The sequence below is a fragment of the Cercospora beticola genome, chromosome 8 (genome assembly GCF_033473495.1).
Source record: "Cercospora beticola chromosome 8, complete sequence".
In the NCBI taxonomy this organism is placed as follows: Eukaryota; Fungi; Ascomycota; class Dothideomycetes; order Mycosphaerellales; family Mycosphaerellaceae; genus Cercospora; species Cercospora beticola.
In genome coordinates, this window is record NC_088942.1 from 2,612,412 (window position 1) to 2,637,194 (window position 24,783).

At 50.1% G+C, this 24,783-nt stretch overlaps 12 protein-coding genes across 12 annotated transcripts; 6 read left to right on the plus strand and 6 right to left on the minus strand.

The window, feature by feature from the left end:
- Window positions 1–255: 255 nt before the first annotated feature.
- Window positions 256–1,188, plus strand: RHO25_012262 (uncharacterized protein; the record flags this gene model as incomplete). The annotated part of the gene is made up of 1 exon (XM_065603506.1): window positions 256–1,188. The coding sequence occupies one exon, from the start codon at window positions 256–258 to the stop codon at window positions 1,186–1,188; it is 933 nt and encodes a 310-aa protein (XP_065459578.1).
- Window positions 1,189–2,002: 814 nt separating this feature from the next.
- On the plus strand, window positions 2,003–2,464 carry RHO25_012263 (uncharacterized protein; the record flags this gene model as incomplete). Its single annotated transcript, XM_023603660.2, has 2 exons — window positions 2,003–2,272; window positions 2,324–2,464. 2 exons carry the CDS (start codon window positions 2,003–2,005, stop codon window positions 2,462–2,464), a joined length of 411 nt encoding a protein of 136 aa, XP_023454959.2.
- A 270-nt stretch (window positions 2,465–2,734) lies between these two features.
- RHO25_012264 (uncharacterized protein) lies at window positions 2,735–3,774 on the plus strand (the record flags this gene model as incomplete). The annotated part of the gene is made up of 2 exons (XM_065603507.1): window positions 2,735–2,761; window positions 2,842–3,774. 2 exons carry the CDS (start codon window positions 2,735–2,737, stop codon window positions 3,772–3,774), a joined length of 960 nt encoding a protein of 319 aa, XP_065459579.1.
- A 957-nt stretch (window positions 3,775–4,731) lies between these two features.
- On the plus strand, window positions 4,732–6,250 carry RHO25_012265 (uncharacterized protein; the record flags this gene model as incomplete). The annotated part of the gene is made up of 4 exons (XM_023603661.1): window positions 4,732–4,955; window positions 5,010–5,155; window positions 5,287–5,851; window positions 5,905–6,250. 4 exons carry the CDS (start codon window positions 4,732–4,734, stop codon window positions 6,248–6,250), a joined length of 1,281 nt encoding a protein of 426 aa, XP_023454945.1.
- A 409-nt stretch (window positions 6,251–6,659) lies between these two features.
- RHO25_012266 (uncharacterized protein) lies at window positions 6,660–7,557 on the plus strand (the record flags this gene model as incomplete). Its single annotated transcript, XM_023603662.1, has 3 exons — window positions 6,660–6,830; window positions 6,878–7,162; window positions 7,213–7,557. 3 exons carry the CDS (start codon window positions 6,660–6,662, stop codon window positions 7,555–7,557), a joined length of 801 nt encoding a protein of 266 aa, XP_023454947.1.
- Window positions 7,558–7,864: 307 nt separating this feature from the next.
- RHO25_012267 (uncharacterized protein) lies at window positions 7,865–8,281 on the minus strand (the record flags this gene model as incomplete). Its single annotated transcript, XM_065603508.1, has 1 exon — window positions 7,865–8,281. One exon carries the CDS (start codon window positions 8,279–8,281, stop codon window positions 7,865–7,867), a length of 417 nt encoding a protein of 138 aa, XP_065459580.1.
- Window positions 8,282–8,636: 355 nt separating this feature from the next.
- RHO25_012268 (uncharacterized protein) lies at window positions 8,637–9,794 on the minus strand (the record flags this gene model as incomplete). Its single annotated transcript, XM_023603663.1, has 1 exon — window positions 8,637–9,794. One exon carries the CDS (start codon window positions 9,792–9,794, stop codon window positions 8,637–8,639), a length of 1,158 nt encoding a protein of 385 aa, XP_023454560.1.
- Window positions 9,795–15,816: 6,022 nt separating this feature from the next.
- Window positions 15,817–16,320, minus strand: RHO25_012269 (uncharacterized protein; the record flags this gene model as incomplete). The annotated part of the gene is made up of 1 exon (XM_023603664.1): window positions 15,817–16,320. The coding sequence occupies one exon, from the start codon at window positions 16,318–16,320 to the stop codon at window positions 15,817–15,819; it is 504 nt and encodes a 167-aa protein (XP_023454559.1).
- Window positions 16,321–16,540: 220 nt separating this feature from the next.
- Window positions 16,541–17,028, minus strand: RHO25_012270 (uncharacterized protein; the record flags this gene model as incomplete). The annotated part of the gene is made up of 2 exons (XM_065603509.1): window positions 16,541–16,839; window positions 16,926–17,028. 2 exons carry the CDS (start codon window positions 17,026–17,028, stop codon window positions 16,541–16,543), a joined length of 402 nt encoding a protein of 133 aa, XP_065459581.1.
- A 2,512-nt stretch (window positions 17,029–19,540) lies between these two features.
- Window positions 19,541–19,903, minus strand: RHO25_012271 (uncharacterized protein; the record flags this gene model as incomplete). The annotated part of the gene is made up of 1 exon (XM_065603510.1): window positions 19,541–19,903. One exon carries the CDS (start codon window positions 19,901–19,903, stop codon window positions 19,541–19,543), a length of 363 nt encoding a protein of 120 aa, XP_065459582.1.
- Window positions 19,904–20,432: 529 nt separating this feature from the next.
- RHO25_012272 (uncharacterized protein) lies at window positions 20,433–21,133 on the minus strand (the record flags this gene model as incomplete). The annotated part of the gene is made up of 2 exons (XM_065603511.1): window positions 20,433–20,729; window positions 20,792–21,133. 2 exons carry the CDS (start codon window positions 21,131–21,133, stop codon window positions 20,433–20,435), a joined length of 639 nt encoding a protein of 212 aa, XP_065459583.1.
- Window positions 21,134–21,603: 470 nt separating this feature from the next.
- RHO25_012273 (uncharacterized protein) lies at window positions 21,604–22,281 on the plus strand (the record flags this gene model as incomplete). Its single annotated transcript, XM_023603665.1, has 1 exon — window positions 21,604–22,281. The coding sequence occupies one exon, from the start codon at window positions 21,604–21,606 to the stop codon at window positions 22,279–22,281; it is 678 nt and encodes a 225-aa protein (XP_023454561.1).
- Between the last annotated feature and the right edge of the window lie 2,502 nt (window positions 22,282–24,783).

Sequence of the window (24,783 nt, forward strand, 5' to 3'; positions counted from 1 at the left end):
CCCGTAGTCGAGTATTAGAATCTTGTAGTAGTTGTGCCGCGCTGGCGTCGTCTTCGTGTTCTCAGGAGCTCTCCAGTCTCCCTAGGTCGAAATTCTGGACTTTTTGTCGCCTTCTTCCTGCCTCTGCAGGTGCCCAGCCGCCCTGCACTTTGCCAGCATAGCCGAAGCTATCTGTTTCTACCTGCGACCGCGTGGAGGTGTGCAATGGGACTTCGCAGGCAAGCAGGTCTAATAACAACCCATTGTTTGGAAGCCATGCTGACTCATTCATTCGATCAACAGGACAAAGCGTTCGTTGACATGTCATTTGACGAATGGGCTGAAGCCGTGCAGCCGAAGGTGCGCGGCACATGGAATCTTCACGATGCTCTGCTCGGCGCAGACCTGGATTTCTTCGTAATACTAGGCTCGCTCTCAGGAATCGTGGGCCAGCATGGACAGGCTAACTATAATGCGGCAAACGCCTTCGCGAACGCCTTCGTGCCATATCGCCACAGTCTATCGCTCGCAGGATCTATCGTGAATCTATCAGCTGTACGCGACATTGGTATACTCAGTAGGCAGCCACTGCTTCTCGCCGGACTGCAAAAGGCAGGGGCACATCTCCTAAGCGAGCGCGAAGTCCTGGATGCGGTGCATTGGGCAATACTGAACTCGAAACCATGGCTTCTTAAGTCGGTCTCATCAATACACTCGCGTGAGCCAGGGTGCTTGAGTCTTGGATTGCGCTCTGGCATACCACTGGCAGACTTGGATGAGCAGCATCCGTGGAAACGAGACCGGCGAACAATCATGTACCAGCTGAGCTCTTATGCGACAGCGTCAGACGCATTGCCCAAGTCTGAAGCAGCCCAAAGCGCTTCAGCCAGACTATTGGAAACGGTCCAGCGAATTCATGCAGATCCAGAGAAAGAGCTGTCAGATCCTGCGACTGCCATAGTCTTGGCAGAAGAAATCGGCAAGAAGGCGTTCAGTATGCTTCTAAAGCCAGATGAGGAGGTCAACATCCAGACACCCCTATTATCTGTTGGCTTAGACTCTCTCATGGCGATGCAATTAAGGCAGTGGTGGAGAGAAGTCTTCCGTGTCGAAGTCAATGTCATGCAAGTGGCCAATGCGAAGACATTTGAGGGTCTCGGCCAGCTCGCGGTGGCATCTTTGCGGAAAAGGCTCATCAATATCGAGTAACAGGTACTTCGATGAGCTGCTAAGAGCGGTGTCGCGGAGCGCAGCTAACGTTATTACTGTATGGCTAATTGCTGCCACACTCTTCGAAATCCCCCTCTGTGCATTCCTACAGAAAGTGGTAGGTCATGGATAATGAAGATGAATCGTGGGTTCATAAGAATTTCAACTCGCACCGTATCTCAATTCGGAGGAGTAGTGATCTTTATAGTGCTGTTTGCCGCTATCACACGGATACCGATCCAAACGCTTGTGAAGGTCTCTGAGAACAATGCGCCTTTTCTTGCATGGAGAGCTTTGTGCGGCCTCAATTTTGCTGTTTGAGACTCCATTCCAAGCTTCGACGACATAGAATTTCGTACCGTGATGACGAAGACCCGATAAACAAAGATTTGAGACACCCATTAGGAGAAGCGAGCTGCCAAGTCTATGTGACTGTGGGATGTTATTGGACCCTCCAAGCTATAGATTCGCGGCACGAACCATTATCGAGGAGTTCCGAGATCGATTGCAGCAATGTCGATTGTCATCAATTCGCGCTATATTCGCCTCCACGCTGATCTTTCCGCCCGACGAAACCTTCCTGGCCAGTCCCACGTCAGACCTACGTTCTACATGCGTCCATCATTTCCCGACGTGGACATTGCAGACTCTCGACGTGGAAAATGCAGTCTTGATTTCGACATGACCGAAGTAGACCCCAAACTTCAGCAACAATCAAGGACTACTTAACTCTCGCACGACCAGCACCGAAATCAGTGACAAGACAACCTCCCCATCTGTCGGACTGTTCAAAGTCACCAGCGGATAAGAGAGCATGTCGACCACGACGATTGCGGACAAGATCGAGGCTTTCGCCCGGGAACCTACCGAGCGCGTTTTCTGCTCCTTGGTGCTGGAGGATGCCTCCGTTCAAGACATCACTTATAGTCATTTTCTGAACATCATCAACAAAGCGGCAACCTGGCTGGACGAAAGCCTGCCACGTCCTACTTCGGCGTCGGACTTTCCAACCTTTTCATATGTAGGCGACCTGAATTTGCGGCGCTTGGCGCTCGTGGTTGCTGGCGCCAAAACAGGCCGCAAGGTATGTGGGATGCGAATGGTGGAAAGCTCCTGCTGATCGGTCTTCTTGCAGATTCTCATGGTCCGCCGGTATGCCCTGCGAGATACGATCGCGCACCTGATCACTGAGACCAAGTGTACAACTTTCTGTATGAGCCTTCCGATAGTGACGCTATGGAATCCCAGGTTGGCGATCAGAACGCAATCCGTTTGACACTGCCAGCCTGGGACACGTGGTTTTGTAACGCAACAACGACGGCATACAGATCAGCTGAGCCGAGAGAGCGAAGCCCGGACGACCCTGTCTGTATCTTTCACACGTCAGGCAGCACGGGTAGATTGGCGATAGTCTCTCACCTACTCATGCGGTGCTGACAGTTCTGTAATAGGTAACCCCAAGCCGATTGTGTGGACTGAGCGCCGGATATCCTGTTACACTTCCGTGGAGTATTTACGTGACGTGTTCAAGTCTCAAGGAGCCAGAATGGTCTCCACATTTCCACTGATTCATGTATGTGTTAGCACAAGCGAAACAAGACTCTTGCAGGCTGGGAGACACGAATTTATGCTCGATGCTGACGTGTTGACTAGGTGGGCGGTACGATGACTGCGTTATTCTGGCCTCTGTATCTCGGTAGCGTAGCGACTCTGCTGGAGACAGGAGTTCCGAGCAGTCCAGACGATGTCTTTAGGATGTTGCAGCTATCCAGAGCGACTCTACTCGCAGCACAGCCGTCGTTGCTCACCAGCATAGCGAGTTCAGTCGATATGGTCTCGAGGATAAATGGACTTTCCCGTATTTTGACCGGCTCCGCTCCCTTGAGCACTGCTGTGATAGATCGACTGCAAGAGGGCAATGGCCCAACTATACTCAACCTTTATGGGTCCACCGAAACACTTCCTCTTTGCCAGAGATTCGATGATCAAGATGATTGGCCGTACATCTCATTCAAGGAGGACTCGGGAGTTTCATTTCGGCGCGAGACGGATGATCTCTACGAATTGATCCTGAAGAAGACTGCAAGCGAGCAGGTGTTGAGCGTATTCTGCTCCTTGCCAGAGCTAGACACATTCGAGTCCAAGGATCTATTTTCACCCCATCCACAGAAATCGGGGCTTTGGCGATTTGTCTGTCGCAAGGATGACCTGGTATCGCTCGCTGGCGGACAGGGGATCAATGTTGGCGACATGGAGATGAGAATCCAGGAGTCTCCCTTAGTCGATACCGCTATCATAGGGATGGACGGCCGCCCAGCCACCATGCTCCTCGTCGTACCTGAGCAGCAGCCCGTGAATGATCAGGAGCGCGCTTCTGTTCAAGACGCTATCTGGCCGTTTGTGGAAAGGGCCAATGAGCATGCTCACCCGTATGCTGCAGTTCAGAAGAACATGGTCCTTGTTCTCCAAACAAGAGAGAAGCTCTCAGCTACTACAGATAAGGGATCGTTGAAGAGGCAGTCCGTAATCGAGCAGTACAAGGCTGATATCGATCGTGTCTACTCTGCGGCCAGGTCTAGTTCTTGATACATCTTGTCTCGGGATAGAGAAAGTGCCGGCCATAGCGTTAGAGCTAAGAGTTAATAGCAAGATCACTATAACGGAGTTGCTATAATCAGCCAACACTGTCTACCACTGATTAGCTCCATACAACTTTAGAACGCAGTTTGAGTTCGGTTAGGGCCTTATCGTCTTTTTGGTTTGGGAGATCGCAGGACCCATTTGTAGTTAGCGTTTTTATCGCAATGCTAAAGCTAAGCCAAAAGAGGAGACCTCCTGCCCGATGTTTTGTAGCGTTATTAGGTTAGAGGAGGTTCCGTCCAGTCGCGTACTTCTCCAGCTACGGCTTGTTCTGCCGAATGTCGGCCAGTGCATTATGACGGGAAGCAGAGTTTACCTATCATTACTACTTCCGCTAATACAGTGTGATGGCAGAATCTTCGTTGGCCTTTTTCCTTAGCGGCCGTAGATACAACAGAATCAGCCGCTTGCTTTCGACTTCCCGCTCACCAGGACCTCGGTGCAGCTCTCGTCTATTGGTGAATCATACGTCGATCCGATGCGATATAAGAAGCTGCCGACTCAGCGGCTGCAGATCGTAGGTCGATTCCGATCGAGGAGTTTGGGCCACACGATGATCAGACTGGACTTGTTCCACCACCAAGTGCAGGACGATCAGAAAGTAAAGGTCTTGTGATAATTTGACATTGACACCTCGCCAGGAAATCGAAGTCCTGCTCCGTCTGGACCCGAATAGATTTAACACACAAAATGCGGCATTGCAAGAGGATGCCACTTAGCCCAGGAGTGTCCCGACGTGCTGACTACTTACCAGCTACACACGCGCAGGATGGAAAGACGAATTTGATAACGTGGGAGACAGACCATGATCCGCAGAATCCCAAGAACTGGTCCACAAACCGCAAATGGTGGACGACCATCGTCGTATCCTAATTCGCATTCGTCAGCCCGGTTGCATCAACCATGATCGCTCCTGCCTTGGAGTCCATTTCGACGGAGTTTGGCGTAGAGGAAGCCGTCAGAAGCCAATTGATGCTCAGTGTTTTTGTCCTAGCATATGCATTCGGACCTCTACTATTTGCGCCGCTCAGCGAGCTATATGGACGACGAATCGTGCTACAGCTTGGCAATATCTTCTCCTTCGCTTTCAATCTGGGATGTGGCTTCGCTCAGAATTCCAATCAGATGTAAGTAGAGCTCGCTGTCTATTTGCTTTCGATCATTACTGAATTGCGAGATAGGATTGTTTGCCATTTCCTCGCTGGTGTTGGTGGTAGCGTGCCAGTGAGTGTCGGTGGTGGCACAGTCAGTGATATATGGCATCCTCACCAGAGAGGTCAAGCAGTTGCAATATACTCCTTCATGCCACTGTTTGGACCTGCTGTCGGTACGTGTGCCCGCTGGTCAACGTCCAACCACAGATTGTTGATTCAATCTTTCCTGACTGCTACTACTGCACCTCATGTTTCGAAAACAAGACTGCAGTACACGAGAGTCCGGGCTGATAGTCATGAATAGGTCCAATTGCTGGGGCATTCATAGCCGAGCATACCACGTGGCGATGGTGCTTCTGGAGCACATCAGCGGCATGCGCCCTCATTCAAGGCATTGCATGGTTCTTTCTCCAAGAGACATACGCACCTGAGATTTTACGTCAGAAGAAACTTGTCGCGATCCGCAACACAGGAGACCTGAGCCTTCGTACTGGTCTCGAACGCAGAACCCCGATCTTTGAGTACTTCCAAACAGCGATGACAATGCCGATACGAATTTTCGTCACCCAACCGATAATACAAGTCCTCACGGTATATCTTGCATACGTTTATGGCATAGCCTACTTGCTGCTTGCCTCCTTTCCGACGCTGTGGACATCACCACAGTATTACAGCGAGTCAAACGGTATCGCAGGATTGAACTATATCTCGATTGCAGCTGGTCTCCTTGTTGCCAGCCTGGTCGCTGCGCCGCTCAATGATGTGATCTTCAGTCGATTGACTGCACGCAACAAAGGCGTCTCAATTCCCGAATTCCGGGTCCCTCTCATGATACCTGGGAGTATTATGGTTCCCCTTGGGCTCTTGTGGTAAGTCTATCAACCTCTCATGAACAAACAAGACTGACAACAGCGGGTACAAGGTACGGCTGGACTGCGGAAACCCGCATGCACTGGGTCCTGCCCAATATAGGAGTCGCAATTTTCGCATCAGGAACAGTCATTATCTCCCAATGTATCCAGACGTACATTATCGATGGCTTCGCCATCTACGCGGCATCGGCTTTAGCCACATCCACTTGTCTGCGATCGCTTTGCGGATTTGGATTTCCTCTATTCGCGCCATACTTGGAATCTGCCATTGGTTATGGGTGGAGCTCGACAATACTTGGGATTCTTGCTATAGTGGTCGGCTTCCCAGCACCACTACTCTTGTGGAGATTTGGTCCAACTCTACGTACGAAAAGACCGTCAACTGTTGCCGCTTAAGTCGGAAGTTGGGTCGAGTTGATTGCAGCGGGAGTGACTCCAAGAGGACGCAGAGTGACGCCGCGGGTCGCAAGGCAGCGCCTGACACAGGGAAAACAAGGGTTGGAATAGCCAGCACCCATCTATTGCTCAAGACGTGTTACGGTCGGCCACGGAAGCACGGCCTGGAATTTTGAATATCTGGCGTTTCGAAGCGGCGACAGTACTCGAGCTTGCCGCCACGGAAAGACAACACGTGAAGCTCATGCATGTGAAGCTGATCTGCGCGCTCTAGACCCACTTTGTGCAAACAGTGTCACCTATTGTCCAAAGCACAATAGAGGCAGAAAACTTTGTGCGCACTCGACTCGACAACCACTTCCACTTCATCACCACGTCTTCGCTCTCGCACATCCACTCACACCACATCATGGCCGCAAACTCAACCCCTGGAATCACCGACGCTGTCAAAAGCCTTTTCGGCGACGACCGCTACACCGATCTGACCATCCTATGCAGTGAACATAAATGGCGTGTCCACAAAGCAATTGTTTGCACACGTTGCGAGTTCTTCGCCAAAGCCGTCGACGATGGCTTCCAGGTGTGTTCCAGAGCACTTTTCTACAGGCGGAACTGACGAGTCTATAGGAAGCCGGTGCTGGTGTCATCGATCTCCCGAATGATCATCCAAACGCAATCGCAGCCATGTTGAGATTCTTGTACACGGACGAATACGACGACGCCGCGCACCTTCTGTCTGTGGCCAGCGAAAAGGAAGAGCATGAATGGACAATACTTCCGATGCACATTCGCGTCTACCAGATGGCCCACAAGTACGAGCTCCCCAAGCTGGCTGATCTGGCACAAGAGGAACTTGAGGTTTGCCTGAAGCACGAGGATGAGGCACAAGGCCTGTACAAGGCAATCAAGATAGTGAGTCAAGTCGCTTTTCACATTGCATGAACGCTGCTAACATGTTACAGCTTTGGGAGCAGAACGGAGAAGCCTGGCAACCATTGCGAGCATGCGTCATGGAACATTTTCTCAGACGCACAGACCTCCTGGTCGACAAAGACCGCAGCTTCCAACATTATCTCGAATCACATCCGTCGGTCGCCGCATCATTCTCGCGATCTCTCGTTGTCATGCTCGGCACATCCGGGCCGCTGCAAAAGGTTTACAAATGCCCAAAGGACGACTGCGGCGTAAAGTTCATAGTAAAATGGCGGGATCAAGATACTGAAATGGGCTGTGCAGGATGTGGACAGCGGTACTCAAAGGCGACTTGGAAGCGCTTTGAAACGTTGATGCGGGTGGAGTTTGTGTAAGGTGCTGCATACGACAAGAGACCATCCCACAGTGGCGAGAAGAATGGCCGATATTTTGAAACCTCGTGCTCTGTAACGTGCCGCTTTCGATGTTTGTCCTCGATCGCACTCAATCAAGGGTAGAGATAGCTAGTGCTCTTAATAGATCAAGAAGTCCGAAGAAAATTGCATATGCTTCGTTTCGATTTATCTCGAATATCCCGATTTGTCCTCTACAGATCTGAGATCTCTCTACGAATTAATATGTACATATAGGGGATGTTACCCGGCTTTACTAGAACATTGGAGCACCTTTTATATCGTCTTACTATTTGCTCGCCGATGTTGTAAGTTTCTCGTAGGGGACGTAGACGCTTATCGCAGGCGAGGTAGACGCTTCCCGTAGACGAGGCAGACGCTTCCCGTAGACGAGGTAGACGCTTCCCGTAGACGAGGCAGACGCTTCCCGTAGACGAGGTAGACGCTTCCCGTAGACGAGGTAGACGCTTCCCGTAGACGAGGTAGACGCTTCCCGTAGACGAGGTAGACGCTTCCCGTAGGCGAGGTAAACGCTTCCCGTAGACGAGGTAGACGCTTCCCGTAGACGAGCAGACGAAACAGAAGTTTCTCGTAGGCGAGGCAAACGCTTCTCGCACACGAGACAAACACTTCTCGCAGACGAGGCAGACGCTTCCCGCAGACGAAACAGAAGTTTTTCGTAGGCGAGGTAGCCCGTGTTGAGCATTTCTTACTGTGCATCTCAGCATATCCTAAGTAGTCTCAAGAGGATGCAACGATATTCAGATCACCTCCTACGAGTAGTGGAGGTCGTCAGGAAGGCTTCCAAGCCGCGAAGGGAAAGTGCGGTTGGAGAACGCAGAAAGAAGGATTGCAGAGAGTCATTGGAGCCTGTATAGAAACAAAACTTTTATTCATGTATAAGCAGAATCTGCCCTGCGTAGTAGTAACGTGTGATGTGGCCGCTAGTTGTAGCAGCGATCGCTTGCGACGCACTCACCAATTCGTTCTCATCCTCCATCGTATCCACGTCTCACCGCTCGTTGCCGACTCAACCATCCGAGGAAGCATACGCATCCGTCCTATTTCCGCATTCTGCTCAGCAACCACATCTTGAAAATGCCATCACCATGCCACTCAATGTTCCCCGCGCGCTTCGCGAGAGCCAAAATGTCCAACATTCCCGGTATCTTGTCTAATATGTTGAGGTTGGACATCCAAGGGTACTCGGGATGCTTCCGACACTCTGCAAGGAACTGGTCTTGATCGTGTGGCAGGTGGAGCACTAATTGCTTCGGGGCGAGGTCGTCGAGTTGTGTGACAAGTCGAGCGAGGTCTCTGGCCAATGATGAGCTGAATGGGTCGGAACAGAACACGGCAACGTGAAGGTGGCGGATGTGTTGTTTAGCTTCCTTGCTCTTGTCGTCGTCCGAGCGCATTGCCAATTCAAGAGCACGTAGGCTGTTGAAGCAGAACGTGTTCTTCTCATAGAAAACGGGCAAAGCCTCGGAGTACAGCTGCTTCGAGACGCGCAGGATACAGAGCATATCGCTCATCACTGGAAGAATCAGGGTCTGTCGTTTTATCGTTCCCGTGCGCTCAACTGTGAGATTTTCTGGAGCAAGACCAGTGAACTCATACATTAGTCTCTGCTCGCCCGTCACGATCGGAAATCGCCACTTGAACCCCTCGTCTGGATACACTAGTAGCATTTTGCAGATCTTCTCGCGCAATTCAGCCGAGAGCCCGGGGAAATCGAATGTTCCTTGACGTGCAGGCTCCAGATACTGACGCAGATGTACTCGAGCGGCTGGGAGGGAGACTTTGAGCCTCGTGTTGAGCTCTTCTACCGGATCGGAGTGCTCGCAAGGGAGGTCGAAGCTGCGGATGGCAAGGAAGAAGTCGGGAATGGTCCACTTCAATGACGAGCCACGGCGGTGGTGCGCGAGGTCTACTTGGAAATTCGCGTAGTTCTCGTGAACTTCGTCACCATAGTGTTGGAAGGTTCGATAGATCCAGGCAAGGACTTGACTACGATCAGGCTCTTCCTCCTCTATCATAACCAGAGCGAGTACGATCAGCTCCTCGGTCGTGAATGGAGGACACTCGCGAGTTTCCGACCAGGGCTTGATCACCGCCGCCACTTCGTCGCGCAGGCAAAGAGGCTCTTGTGTGGGCACGAACTTGAGTTTCGCAGTGAGCTGATTGGCAGCACCGCTGTTGGGGACTTCTGTCGACATTTTGGCTGACTTCGAAGGCGATGTTGAAGAGAGTTGTCATCGCGAGGAGGATGTTGTTCTCGAGTAAGCGGTGGCAGGTGCAGAGACGAGAAATGCGCAGGCGAACAGCGCTGTGGTGGGGTTGTGGAAGTTGTTTCAGGAATGTGGGATTCAACACCAGAAGGAGCCGCCAGAATAAGCTTTAGGCTTCTATTCATGTGACGTTCCGCTTCCGTGTGAAAGTGAATACAGGGAACAACGTCACAATACTCGGTACACGGCAGCTGAAGATGGGGCCTCCAGCAGTGAGCCTCAAACCGCCGAACGAGCCGAACAGTATGACTTTGAAAGGAAATTTGCTCAGCGCTTCAGAACAATGTGAGTGCCTTGAGCTAATTGGCTGTTGCCTGTTTCAATCCCCCCACGACGGCCTCTCACACCTATACATCCACATCACCTCAATAGGACCTCACTTGATCGCTTTCTTCCTCAAGCCCTCGCTTCTCTCCTGAAACATGCGCGGAGCTGACATGTTGCCGCCGGAGCGAATCCGAGCTCCCCCAAGCTCCGACTTCACGTACTATGCCGCGTTTTTCGCCCAACTCCAAGTCCAAGTCTGGAGAGCATCATCCATCTGAACGATTCCACCATACGATGAACAGAGCCGGTGAGGATATGTCGCTATATGTCCAAGGATGGCGACGCACATGATGATTGATCACGCTGGTATTGCCCCAGATTCAGCCCGCCTGTTCGAGCTCACTCTCGACGGCGTGCTGCCCTTCCAATCTGCCTCTAGATGGCCTCAGACAGAACCTTGACAGCCTTCTCATCTAGGCCTATGGCTGGGCTTTCCTCGCCTATCCGTCTTTGGAAGGTGGTCGCGAGGCCTCAAAGCTCACAGAGACCGAGCGGATGCTGACACCTAGAGGCTCCCTTCACCAAGCGAAGCAGCTACCAAGATCCGAACGAGCATGTCGACGAGAACAGAGTCATCGACCTGACAGAGAAGTGCCAAGCACGATGCTGACGTACCTGAGGCTCCCACTGTCAGCTGATGATCGTTCTGTCAATCGGAGTGGGCACGCCAGACGATCAAACTATGGCATCCGAACGCATCGGGGCTGCGGAGATAACAGCGGGGGCGGTATACATTGTAGACACAGAGGCCATCGTGGACAGGGACCCATTCGAAACGACGCCACTTTACCGTGAGCTGGGGACGGACGGCAATCACTACCAGGACCGGCAGCACGCCTGCCGACTGATAGTGCATGAGAGCCATTCACCCCTCACAACTGATCAGATCAGGGTGTCAGCATGTCCGACGCCAATGCAGGGGCCACACTGAGCGAGACTGACCATCAGAAGGTGCTTATATGGCCATGACGCACCGATGATCAGGAAATGCAAGCCCACAACGGTAAGAGCGAAAAAGGATTTGAGCGATCTGAGGGAGTGCCAGCCTGATGAACAGCAGCGGGTAGCTTGGAGATGCTACCTTCGTTGGACTATCTGATCAGAAGCATCACCAGCTTGCACAGTAGCTCCCAGCAATTGTTTTGCACTGTAGCTACCTTGGTTTGCGGGTGCTCGAGTGAAGATGTTACGTATGGCGAGGGCAACAGGACGTCGTTCGGAAAATGAGCGTTTCTGCGGCTGCGCCTGATACTTCAGCTGTTTTCCCTCATGCACTATCTCGGGCGGCCTGAGCAAACTTGATCGATGCGACCTCGCGGATGGCATGTGGTACCATGGTCCAGCGCCTGGTCCTGTCTGAGTCGTGCTGACATGGTGAACAGACGTGTAGTGTTTCGAGAGTTTGCAAAGGGATCCGCAAAGACTGCGTGCCCAATCATTTCGCGCCAACTGTGCGTGCTCCGCCGAATCTTGCTGAAAGTCTGTACAAAATCTGATCCAGTGGCAGCCTCCAACGGACCTACGAGGGCGGCCTCGTGTAGAATAGTGTCTACTGGGGAGCTGCACACCAGCAATCGCATTTCCCGTCTGGCCTACAGGAACGGTCAGTGTAGCCGTGGCTTACGGAGCATAGTCATTTCTCTCTTACCTTGCAGATGCATCCCAATAGGGCCAAACGCACTAAGTCTATGTGTGAGTGATCCAAGTAGACAATGACAAGAGTTGTGGGAAGACATACCTCTTGGGGACATATGCTCTTGCAGCTATCGATGTCGGCTTGCGCACAATTCGACCATTTGTGGCCTCCGTTTCGCTCATCACGTCCGCAATGCAATCGAAGTTCTGCCGCATTAATAGCGGCTATGGTGACGAAAAGAGCGGTCCAGAAGGTGAATGAATGCATAATTGTCGATTGATAGCTGCAGGAAAACTAACAGCAAGGCAGAAGAGAACTTTCTGTAGTTGTAGATATAGTTTGTCGAGAGTTGCCAAGAAACTGCTCCTGAAACGAGTGTAAGCACTAGTCCACTCGACCCAGATATCCAGAGAGCTAGAATATATCGCATCGCACCGAAAACGATCCGTTGCCGGCAGGAATGGGCTGAAGATGATACGTGAGGTTGTACTGATGATTCTCTGACTACAACGAGGTCCACCTTGCTGAGCCGCGGTACGCGATGGCAAACTCTTGAGCGCCAAGTACCAAGCATGGTATCTCAAATGCGCAAAGCACCAGCAGGAAGCATCGAAATGGCAATGCGAAGAAGAGCAGCGAAGGATGCCCATTCATGTAACTGCTGGCGTCGTGTTCGATAGGTATCTTGCAGTGCCATGCTCGAAGAGTATACTTGTAGGAGCCGAACTATGCTCTAACAACGCCAGAACTTCGTGAGTATGCATCAGAAGGTGAACGAACTTGGCGAGGTAGGCGATGATAGCGAGCGCGACAGCAAGATCCCGTCGATGATGTGTCACGATCGACCAAGTAAGCCAATGTCGACAGGCCACACCGATGGCGTTTGAAACAACTGACAGTGTCAAAGATCATATCAGAGACGACGAAAGCATACATCTTCGGCTTGGCGACGGTGATCGAATCTGCTGACCGCCTAATTCTGCTGCTCCAACTGCTCCTGAAGGCGGCAAAATTCTTGTCGAACCGGTTCTACGTGTGTACGAAGCTCGTACTCCTGTTTTCGCAGCCCAACGGCAAGTGAGCGTGTTGGAGTTGTGCCTCTAACGTGGAGCCATCGGAGGCCATTGCGGAAATGTGATCGAGGGTCGCTGAGTGAGGTGGGATGTGAGCGGATCGGAAAGTGCTCTAGCAGACTTGCAGTTGTTCGTGATGGCCTATCGTGATTGTCTTGCGGAATGGGCGACCAACGTGTTTTGGCAGACGGAGTTGATGGAGATGGAAGTGGCGAGTGCTGGGAACTTGGCGTCTTCTTGCAGAGTCACACGAGCATGGCCGAGCACGCGTCCCGGAAGCTGTGCTGCAGGTCTTCGGGGAAGGGCAAAGGCCAACAAAGACCTGGTTCTGTCTGGGCTTGTCGCGGCTGCAGTTCACTTGCCGCGATAATGATCTCGACTGTGCGGTGAGCCTACTACTGTTTTCACACGAGTTTTTCGCATGCCGCAAGGGTCAACCGCCCCTCCTGACACAATCAGAGGTCAAAGGGCTCAGCTCTGATCCGATCTGTCAGATCTCACCCCACTGTCTGACTATGTACTCGAATCTCAGCGGAAGCGGAAGGACTATCCCATCGAAGTTTTGCCACGATCGTCCACGATACCAAACTTGGAGAGTGTGAATCGATGACTTTTCAAACGAGCGACGTTGCCCAAACCCCTAATCTTACCCCCACCAGAGACAACGAACCCATATGCGGATTCCTCCCTTCCTAAGCGACACGCCCAAAGATATGTCGCTTTCGACATGCATACCACCTCCGTCGATCGCCGTCGGTGAGGCGGATGGAACACCAGAAGCGCTCACATTGACAGGATTTTACTCAGAACGTGGATCCGGGCTCTCAAGCTCGTCAACGCAGCACTCTCACCGCCATCATGAGAGACTTCAAGGTTTCCGCTCTGGTCATCATCGTCAGCATCACTGTCAGTGCTCTGGCGAGCTCGATCTTTCACCTCATGACACATACTGTCACACCTCCACCGCCACGCGCCACGACGTCTCCGTCCCATGCGAGACCACAATTGAAGGACTAGTTCCCACCCGGGAACGAGTCTTTGGGGCCGTCTCACACGTTACCTGCCAGCCAGAATGCATCCACTTCGCCGACCGCCGAATTGTTACCACTGACCCAGCGACAACTTGACTCAACGGCCTTTTTCTTCTCGCGCGATTTGGTCGACCAGGTCAATCGTAACGACACATCCATCATCAAGAATGATACACCTCAACCCCATCGCGCCCTCTTCATTGACAAGCCAGGATCGGCACCTTCGTCACTTGGTCGGTCCTTCGGACGCCCGGAAGAGGAGGAGAGCACATCTGACTGGCATTGAGACTCTCTGCTTGGACAGCCATCCGGTGACTGATGATCACAGCAACGCACACCTGCAACGGCCGAGCAGACCTTCTTTGGGCAGGAATGCTGCAATGATAATGGAGACAGAGGCAATTGGGAGACGTAAAAGTATCCCAGAAAGTTCAGGACAAGTCGTTTGATGGTGATACTTTGAAATTGGTCTTTGGGAGGGCAGGATGCATTTGATCAAAAGAGAGCTGAAGCATTCTCGGGTCAGCAAAGAGCAGGACCCGACGCTGTTACCATTGGGCAAGGTTGGCACCTCTATCAGCTTGAAGCAGAAAATGGCTTCGTCGAGAATAGTCCTCATTGGACATCTTGTCATCGCGTGCTTCGATCGATAGACACTCTTCCCAACGATCGACGTCGTGGCCTCTTCTCACACAAGCAAAGCATATTCTGGGAGTCATCCAGGCGTTGATGTCACTGCCAAGTTTGATTATCTGTTGCATGACTGTGCTTGTGACAGGTAATGGCACACATTCGATGGTTGGTGCAATGGAGTAGTTCTGAATTGCTGTTCGAAGATGGCCGAGAGATCCGTGATGTGGGAAATGGCCCTCATCTCCTGGAACAATGTTGTCTTTTGAGAGATGATGAGAAATGACGATTGCGGCGTCCCACGGACAAAAGCAGCAGTCCTCATTCTTCGATGCAGACTTAACTGTCGACTCGTCTTCATCGTGGTACAAGGCACATCTTGCACCGCGCCCGAGGCGGTAGACCCCGATGCGGCAAAACTTATCTGTAGAAAGCAATTTTGTCGAAGACAAGATCGAATTCCACGTTGATGCAAGCTGGACAGAGAAGTCAGTAAAGCCAAAAGGTCTTCCCAGTGGATCTCGCCAAGCATGTAGTCAGCTTCTTCCTCTTTGCTTGGGTCCAGGCAAGGATGAAAACCTGCGACTTCGTCGAAAGATCTGGTCCGGGTCAAGCTGCGGTGGTAGAAATTGCGGCTTCTCGTGCATTGAGGTCAGCATATGCAGCACAGCTGCTCCATCGTGGTCCTTGCGCAGGTCAAGACTGAGAGTCAGTGCTCTCCAGACTTGTTCTGAGCCCAAGTCCTTGGGTCTGGTTGCCAGTAGTAGGGAGCGACAGGAGCCCGGAGAGAGCAAGAATGACCAGCGACTGACTATCACACTACCTGACTCTCGAGTACATGTTTCCCGTAGACTGTAGAAGTGCCACATGTCCTTAAGTACTTGATGTCCAACAATGCTCCGGGTTGGGTAGGCGTTCTTTGCATGAACAACACAGATATGAGTGTCCAACCAGGATCACTTGGCTCAACCGGCCCGAAGGTTGTTTCTATTCTTCCGGTTTACTTTCCAGGATTCTTATCGACGCTTAGCAGTCGAATGTGATGTGATCGTGGGTTGTCCTCGCAGACTTGACACACAGCGATGAGACTTGTGGAATATAAAGATAAATCCGTCGTGAACGATCCAGCGCGCTCTCATTAAAGCGATGTAGAAATTCGGAAGGCGAGTTCGGTAAAACACCTTCAGCCAAGTGAAGTCAGGCTAACAAGCTCTCCGTGTAGGTAGTGTCGCTTGTCTACCAGCTGACGATGCTCAATATCCGTTTGCATCTTCTTTCTCGTCTTCCTCTTCGTCTTGGTCATTATCTTCCTCCCCATCTCTACCGTCTTCATCGTCGTTTTCGTCATCGTATTCGCTCTGCTCATCTTCTCTTATCAGGTCACGCGCATCGGCAAGGGTAGCAGGAGTTGGAAGTGGAGCCCGGAAAGCTTGTTTATCGTTGCTCGGGTCGTGAGCATCGGAAGAAGAATCATGTTGCCCATCCTCGCTGGTGAACTTGGCGGTACTCTCGTCGGAGTCTGCTCGCAACTGGGTCGATAATGATAGAAAGGGATCTGAGGTTTGGGGAAAGTACTCGTCGCCACTTTGAGGCAAGGCTGCGAGAGAAGGGGCAGGATGTGCGCCTCCCTGGACGGGTCCGTCAATAGGTTCACTTTGCTTTTGACGCCGTTCGTAGCCTCGTGTGCCGAAAGGAAGCTCGTAGTCATTACTGCAATCAGGATCGTTGCAGAAGCGTAGGCAAATGCTCATAATCATGCCTCCGGTCGTGGCAGGACGACGTGTGCTATCTTTCTGGGGCAACCACCCTTATCATCCTCGCCCAGTCTTGCTCGCGTGATCGCTATAGCTGAACAAAGTCAGAACGATCGTCGGTGAGGGCAGACGTAGAGGCTGGGTGAAGGTTGTGGTAGACTTCCATCGTACTTCTTTACTGAAGATGCTTGGATATGGCTTCAGAAGTCTCTGTTGCCAATGGTCAGAGCTGCTGCGAGGTAATCTTGCTGTGCTGCAGAGCTGTACCGTCGACTCCGGTTATAAGCTCGTTAATGCGCGGGATCACGGCATTCTTCACATCGTATTGGTCAATGACCGCAGCCAAGCCCATGAGCTGGGAGGGGGTGAGAAGTGAGGGTAAGTAGTGTGGTTCATCATGTAGAAGTGCAAACATGTGCAGCAGTGCTTCGCCGTCGTGTTCTTGACGCAGGTTGAGGTTGAACAGATCGTTGCCGTCCTTGCATATTCTAGCGAAGTCAATGTCTTCGGCGAACGAGCCCACTGCAAGTGTCAGCTGCCTTTGGCCCGTAGATGGAATGAGGCAGGCTAATTGCTGTGAAGGCTATTAAACGGCGCGCTGCTCTGACAAAGCACTTTGCTGCGCACGCGTAAGATATGGATTGCCTTGGCCTGCATTTCGACGTCGCCGTCGGAGGCAATGAGCACTTGGATCGGTGCGGGCGCTGCCATGCTGTGGTCGCTGTAGATGAAGTGAAATGTACGTGGCGCTCGCTGCGAAGGAGAGTTGTGATGTGTGGTTGACGAATGAAGACGACGCGCAGTGGACAAGACGCCAATGCTGCAAGGCGGCAAACGGAGGTGAATGCGGCAATGCAACGGTTCCGCGGCACGTACTTTGCCTTCACTTTGAAGTGGAAGCGAGCGACGCACAGACCACCAGTCCACTGTCGACCGCCTTCACACTCGTCCTTCTGCGCTCAGGTGCACTACTCGATCACTCCCTCTGCCTCGTCACCATTCCTTGTCAGCTCCACGATTCGCACGACCTCTGCTGCCGCAAAACTACACGAAGTCTTTCTAACAACAGAAGGACGGCTACCGAAGTCCGCGTGAACGCTGAGTTTACAGAGATTGCTCACTGCCGTACGCAACGCTCGACTGCCACACCACCACTTTCTACACTCATCGCCAACGGCAGCCACGAACGCTAGGGAACGCGACGGGACTCTGGTTTTGGCATTGCTTGGACTGATCAGGCCGTCGACGGCGTCAATCTGCGTTGCGCTGTCACTTCCCAATCCTATACCGATCGTCGGTAGCCGCGAAGATGGTCGCTACTTATTTGCAGAACATATCCGGCGATAATGCCTATACCCGTCTTTAAGACTTATTAGCTAGGCTAATCTATATAAATATCGAAGTATAGAATTATAACGTCGACCGATTAAGCTAGCTAGCTCTATACTCCGGCGCTACGACAAATATATCTAATATAGAATAGGAGCTAGACGTCGCCTTATAATAGAAATACTTATATAGTAAAGAACGAGATAAGCTCGATATATATAGAGAAGAAATTAGACAATTAGCTAATTAGATAGAGCGAATAGGATCTATTATAAGGAAGTAAATAGCTATTAAGAACTAGGCGAAGATATAGAAATCTATTATATAAACGAGAGTTATATATTAGAAGATTATCGAAACTATAAAAGCTTAGTATATTTTTAAGGAAGACGACCTAGATAATAGGTCTCTTAGTAATATATACGTATACGATATCTTCTCTCTATATATAAACGACTTAGAGATAGCTAAGACTATTATAGAATCGGAAGAACTATTATAGCTAGTAGTAGAGTTATAGCTTAAAGCTTAAGATCTTAATATATTACTATTAAAAGCAAAGTAGAATATCGAGGAAGTAAATAATAATATATATAATTAGGACTATATATTTATAAAGAATTTATATTAGAGGAACGTCTATAACTAGTAATTAAAATAATTAACTAGAATATTATAATAATTAAGTAGAGTAGTATAGATAGCGCTACTAAGTTATAAATTTATTTACTATTTAAGCTATAGATATATAGCGTACTTAGAGATACTTAAGGATTTATTAGTATAGTATATATCTAAGTACTAATAAAGAAAAGCGAATTTTCGCCTAAATAATCGGCTATACTCTTTATAGTATATAAGGTCTTAATCTATAATATATATATAATAATCTATAATATTCTAAGATACGATTATCTACTATATTACTTTCTACTAAATCGGAGCTTAGAGTTCCTCTTTAGGCTAGAATATAGAAACTTAAGTAAGATCGAAGGACTTATATTTACTCTATAAGACTTTACTAGTAAAGAATTTTTAGATTCTATACTACTACTTATAATATTAAGCTAGTTATCGAGTATATATCGTACGCGTACTATATTCTATAAGAAAATTTAGCTATTAGCTATAGCTTCTAAGTCGTTAGTAATCTACTATAATAACGACTATAAACTTATTATAGATCTCTATATAGTAATAGTACTAAATAGTAATATAGTAGTAGTATATAGTCGATACGATAATAAGATATAGGTACCTATTAATACTATATTATTAAGGCTTATATTTAAGAAAGAAGAACGAGAAACTATTAAATATAAGAAATATTAGAAGTTTAGTAATACTAATAAGGCGATAGGCTTCTTTTAAGAGTACTTCTTTTAGGAGGTAAATAGATTAGTAAAAGGCTTCTTATAGCGATTAGAATAGTAGAAAGTAGACGAGTAGTAGAGTATAGAGATAGTAAAGAAATAGAGATAGATTTCTATCGATATTAATTTAGTATAATATAGACGTATATAGTTCGTATTTTAAGAAGGAGTATATAACTAGCGGTTTATTTATAGTACAAATATCGAAAAGCTAGCAGCTTGCGTAAACGTCGATAACTTAACTCTTTAGTAGCTATTCCTAGTATGTCCTAATCGCCGACAACTGTCGTTAACGGCAACATCTAAACTTCGCAGTTGTCGTAGAGCTTTCGAAATAGGCGACATTTTTCCCTATCGTCGATAGCCTAGAAGCTAGGTAGTTAGTGCTATTTATTCCTAATCGTCGATAACCCGCAAGCTAGGTAGTCGCTGCGCATTCCTAATCGTCGATAACCTACAAGTTAAGTAGTCGGTGCTCATTCCTAATCGTCGATAACCGAGAAGCTGGTGGTCGGTGCTGCCTACTCCTGTTCGTCGATAACTGCCTGTTCGTCGATGACTGCCTGATCATCGATGACTGCCTGATCATCGATAACTGCCTGTTCGTCGTTAACTGCCTGTTCGTCGATAACTGCCTGATCGTCGATGATTGCCTGATCGTCGATAACTGCCTGTTCGTCGATGACTGCCTGTTCGTCGACAACTGCCTGATCGTCGATAACTGCCTGATCGTCGATGACCGAGAATCCGCAGAAGTCAACACCAACCTCTCCTGATCGTCGATGTCTTTCCTGGACGTCGATGTCTTTCCTAATCGTCGCTGTCTTTCCTGATCGTCGGTATCTGTCTTGACCGTAGATAATTCTGTTGATTACAGTTGGCATTGCCTAGTCTTCGACAATGCAGATCGCGAGAAGTCAACGCTGTCGCCTCCTGATCCTCGATAATGGTTTCTGGGCCCTTATAGTCTATGCAATATCTGGTAGCCCTCCTGATCGTCGGTAGCTTCTCGAATTCGCCTTGCTAATCGTCGATAATTCGGATCTCAGGTAGTTAAATCACCCTTCATGATACCGTCGGCCCAGATGCAGAGTGTTTCACGCTTCTTAGTGAGTTGTTCATTGTTCATTGTCGGTGTACACTTATGCGATAAAGCCATCTAGAATAAAAATTGAATTCGCTGTCAAACGTGCTTGGACGTACGAATTTGTAAATTCGTGATCTATCAAAGTGCTGCTGCTAATAGCTCAAGGTCCGACCTTCACAGCTGTGAACGGCAATGAAGATGCAACGGTCTGCCAGTGGAACGAGCTGGCTCCGTCCGCCGTCCATGTCGGAAACATGCCGCATTGAGTACCATCCAACCTCGCATTTTCTGCTCGCATTCGTAGATGTGCCCTTGCGACCCTCCACTCAGACATTAGGTGGCAAGGCGGGCATGTCTTTCCAGCTCACATTCGCCCCACCTGGGGTGTCCTTGAGCTTCGTCTGCCTCAATTCCTCGCATACCATCAGACAGCCGTCGAAGAGTGGTTGACTGTTGTCACGAGCAACGACGAATGTGTAGATGGCTTCGCAAAGAGCAACAAATTTTCTCTCCGCATGAGCTCGCCAGATGCGTTCAGTCTGTGGTGCATTATCTCGGTACAGATATGTGAGCGGAACGACTTTGAAGTCGGGAAAGATGGCAGTCAATATCGGTCCTGGGTCCTGTAGGAGAGACTAGTGTTCGTTAGCGCGTTGTTCCACAGTAGCGGCAGCGGGGAGAATACCTCAAGGAAGACTTTCTTGCGCTGTGATGATGTGCTGGAGAGCCAGCGACTCTTGTCATCCTCGCCTTTGAGATTGGCGAGCTTCCTCACGGCTGGCAATGCTGTATGGTACGTGTTCCTCAAGATGGTGTCTTCATAGTCTTCTAGCCTCTTCCTCGTCTCAGCCACTGAGGCACCTGGAAACCAATTGGTAATGATCTCGTCTATCACCGAGGCATCGTTCTTGATGGTGCCGTTGGCCCGTATGCAGAGGGTTTGATACCCTTTGGCGAATTCTTCGTTCTCGTTGTTCGTCATCGGTTTCGAACGGCTGTGCTGAACGGTTGTGGCCTGGTTCGCCATGATAGCTGGTTGATTGGTCAACGCGGAAGAGTTCTTCTCGAGTTTGGGAGCGTCGATGAGCACACCTGGAAAGGTCGAGGCGGCCTTCGACAAAGAAGATGAAGTATTGCGCCGGGTTTGTCGCTTGTCGTTGAAGTCTTTGCGTTTGCTTGGTTGTAGTCAGAGCGTCGAATGTTTCAGAAGCCAGAGATGTTGGCTCAAAGAAAGAGCTGGTGCGTTCTACATTTGCTGGAAACCTCACTTGTATTGACATCACAAACAGAACTCGAGACAATCGCGCTTCCAAAAGTACTTAAAACTCGCTCACTCTTGACATCCACATTTTCGTCTACACTGGGAATCGCACGACGAACGAGAAACGCGACAACACTCACGACGAACCGAACACCGTCAAGCCCACCGGCAAGCGAACTCAGATCAACAACGAGAACATGAGCACTTGCCCTAAAAGCTCGAACACCATCAGAACCATGCCCGCCACCGCCGAAAACCCTTCCACCGATAGCGCGCGGCTTCTGAAGGAACTGGAGGAGAAAGAGTCCGAACTGACTGCCATGAAGAACGAGATTACTCGCCTGCGAGAGGCTGTGGGACGACAAAATGAGGCCATCGAGCTCTTCAAAGTCCAACAGCAAGTGTACAACTCAGACATCAGCCCCGACTCGAACCTCAAACGAACCGAGACCGTCCTACGCGAAGAGTGGCTGATGAGAGACAAAGCGGACGAGGACATCAACGAATCACTCGGAGGAGCCATGGTGATTGCATCCGTCATTGCGGTCTTGCTGTTCTGCTTGGAGACGCTTCTCCCAGAGAAACCGTCCGAAGCGAAAGATGTCAAGGTCGTGACTGCCCGCAGGTTTGCGCTGAAAGGTATCGCTCACAACGAGAAGCTTCGCGAGGTGGTCAACAGCTTCTATCGAGAACTCAATAAGTTTGGTGGCAAGCAAGTTTGCGAGCCAAATCTCGAACGGATCTCGCTGGAGTCGGTCGGATGGGAGAGCGGGCACGGGGTTCAAAAGAAGCCAGTGCCACTTGCGACAGAGAGCATTGATCCAAAGGGACTTCCTTGCATGTCAGAGATTTCTAAGTCTATGGGTGCCGTGGAGCTGAAGGAGAAGGGATACCGCAAGCAGGGCCGCGAGTAGGCGAGTCCCTACAGAGAGTCGGGCGGTGGATCGGAGGCAGCACACCGGTCCCGAAGGCTCGAGATACGATTGCATGCAGAGAACACGACCAGGCTGAAGATGGGCGTTTGACGAGCATGTGCTCGCCAGAAGAGATAATGCGGTGAAGTATCATAGAAAGAGAGATCCATAGCTCACTTGTAGCTCCAGGGCAGAATTGAATCATGTTGAGCACAATTGACCCTCCAGCGAAAGTGCTGCCCGTGTTGAGTATCAGTCGTATTTGCCAGGCAATGCAAATCTCCCACAAGACTTCAGCTCCTTTGCACTTTTGATCAGCTTTCTACGTCGCATCGCTGCGCAACTCGCGGGCGCTCCTGCCTTGTTGGAGTGCAAAGGAAGTTGCCGCAGGCTGCTATTAGCCTTTCGTGGATTCGTTCAATCTCGGAGCTCCTAGGGCATGTGAAGCAGCTTCCACTCAAAGCAGCTTCAAATGTCGTTTGTCACTCCTGCACCCGCACAACTCGACATTCCTTCTTGCATGGCTTCAGAGTAGCGATCAACAATCTCACTCGACCCACCAACTGTCGCTTATCCCTTCGAGACCACCGTCACCGCGCGAGGGATTGAACACTCGACTAAACTCCTCTCGAGCTCGACCTTTCGTTACGTCAATAGCACCGGCGCTCCTGAACACCCATAGACTGCTGTCTATACAACTTCCAGGATCAGCTGCAACATACCAAGACGGACATCCCACGAGCACGCCCAAGACTTCTGCGACACAATTGACGACACCAGTGCGATCTACAAAAAGCCACAAAACATGCTGACTTGAGACTTGCTTCTTTTTTTTCTTCTTTGTGATTGCGACGCTCAGCTTATCGGCCCTGATAGCAGTCGGGCTTGATCGCATTCCGCTTTCCTTTTTCGAAAATCTCGGGGGCCCTGGTTCTGCAGTTTCGAATGAGTTTTCTATGCACCGAGAAACTATACGCTCAAGTGCTAAGGGTTCCGCTTATGCAGCAACAAGGAAGGTCAGCGAAAATGCCCATAGTTGTGATTTGAACAAGATAACTTATGAGCTCTATGCCTTCCAATCAACATGTCCAAGCCAATCTACATCTAGCCAAGAATGGCCTTTGCATACCAAGGGGAGAACCCTGGAAATGACAGAACTGCTTGCCGAAGCGATGGCACTATCGTTGCGCAGCTTATCCACATCGACACACCACGAGGAAAATCTATTATGCTCGCTCAAGGAAGGACAGTCGGGAAAAACAACTACCCTCCCTGATACCAAAATCACGAAGGTCAGTGACGATACTCACAATGAGGCATGATTCGACTGAGCTGACTCGTGGACCTCAGGGCTGCCGTTGAATATGTCCCAAACGGTCTACATCTTCCCCATGATGCAGTCGAAGACATCCACCGCACGGTCTTCCAGACCGACGGCACGTTCATCGGATACATCGTCCACATTTCAGATCGTACGTTTGTCCTAGGAGATGATCAACGCGGCAGATTTACCAAGGTTAATGTATCTGAGGCATTGAAGGACCACATAAGCCCCAGAAATCGGGCTGGGCCACATTCTGCTGCTTTTGTTTTCTCAACATTTCGAAGGCTCTGGTTTTGCGATTTCGGATAAGTTGGGTACACACGGAGACTACTCGAATACTGAGGAATATGGAAGATGGATGATGAGAAACAGGGACATTTCTTTGCAGAATATCACGAAGAAGGCCGCATTGGGCTTTGTTTCTGCTCAGCTTTTTATGTGCACACAACTTACGCAAATGGTATGGGCGGGGGACTTTACCACTTTCTATGCTTGGATTCTTCGTGATGTGAACGCTCTGGGGCCGAGTCGGCCTGGCTAGAAAAGAGGCGGTCGCTGCCTATATGTGCCAGGCACCAGACACCGTAACTGCCGTGTAAGGTCAAGGCAATCGCAGAACGAAGAGTCTTATAGATATTGCCGTGCTCCATCCATACCCAGACAGCCAACGCGTTGATAAAGGACATCAGGAACATGATACAGCACAAGCTGAGAGTCCGAAACTGGTCACGCCTACTTCTCCCCGTCGTCAGCGCTATGAAGACGTCCAAACCTCGGCTGAATGCTTCTGTTACTGACGTGTCTCTTCTTCCTATTCATCCTCCAGGTCGTGATGAGTCAGAGGATGTGGCACTAGTCGGTGTTTGGGCTGGAGTAGAAGATGTCTCAAATGTATGGCGGTGTGGATCACGGAGAAGCATATACACCCAACGACATTGCCGCCCGTCAACAGGTCGAGGTGACAAGCGGCCGCGATGGGAAACAACAGATTGATGGGTTAGGGTTAGGGTTAGGGTTAGGGTTAGGGTTAGGGTTAGGGTTAGGGTTAGGGTTAGGGTTAGGGTTAGGGTTAGGGTTAGGGTTAGGGTTAGGGTTAGGGTTAGGGTTAGGGTTAGGGTTAGGGTTAGGGTTAGGGTTAGGGTTAGGGTTAGGGTTAGGGTTAGGGTTAGGGTTAGGGT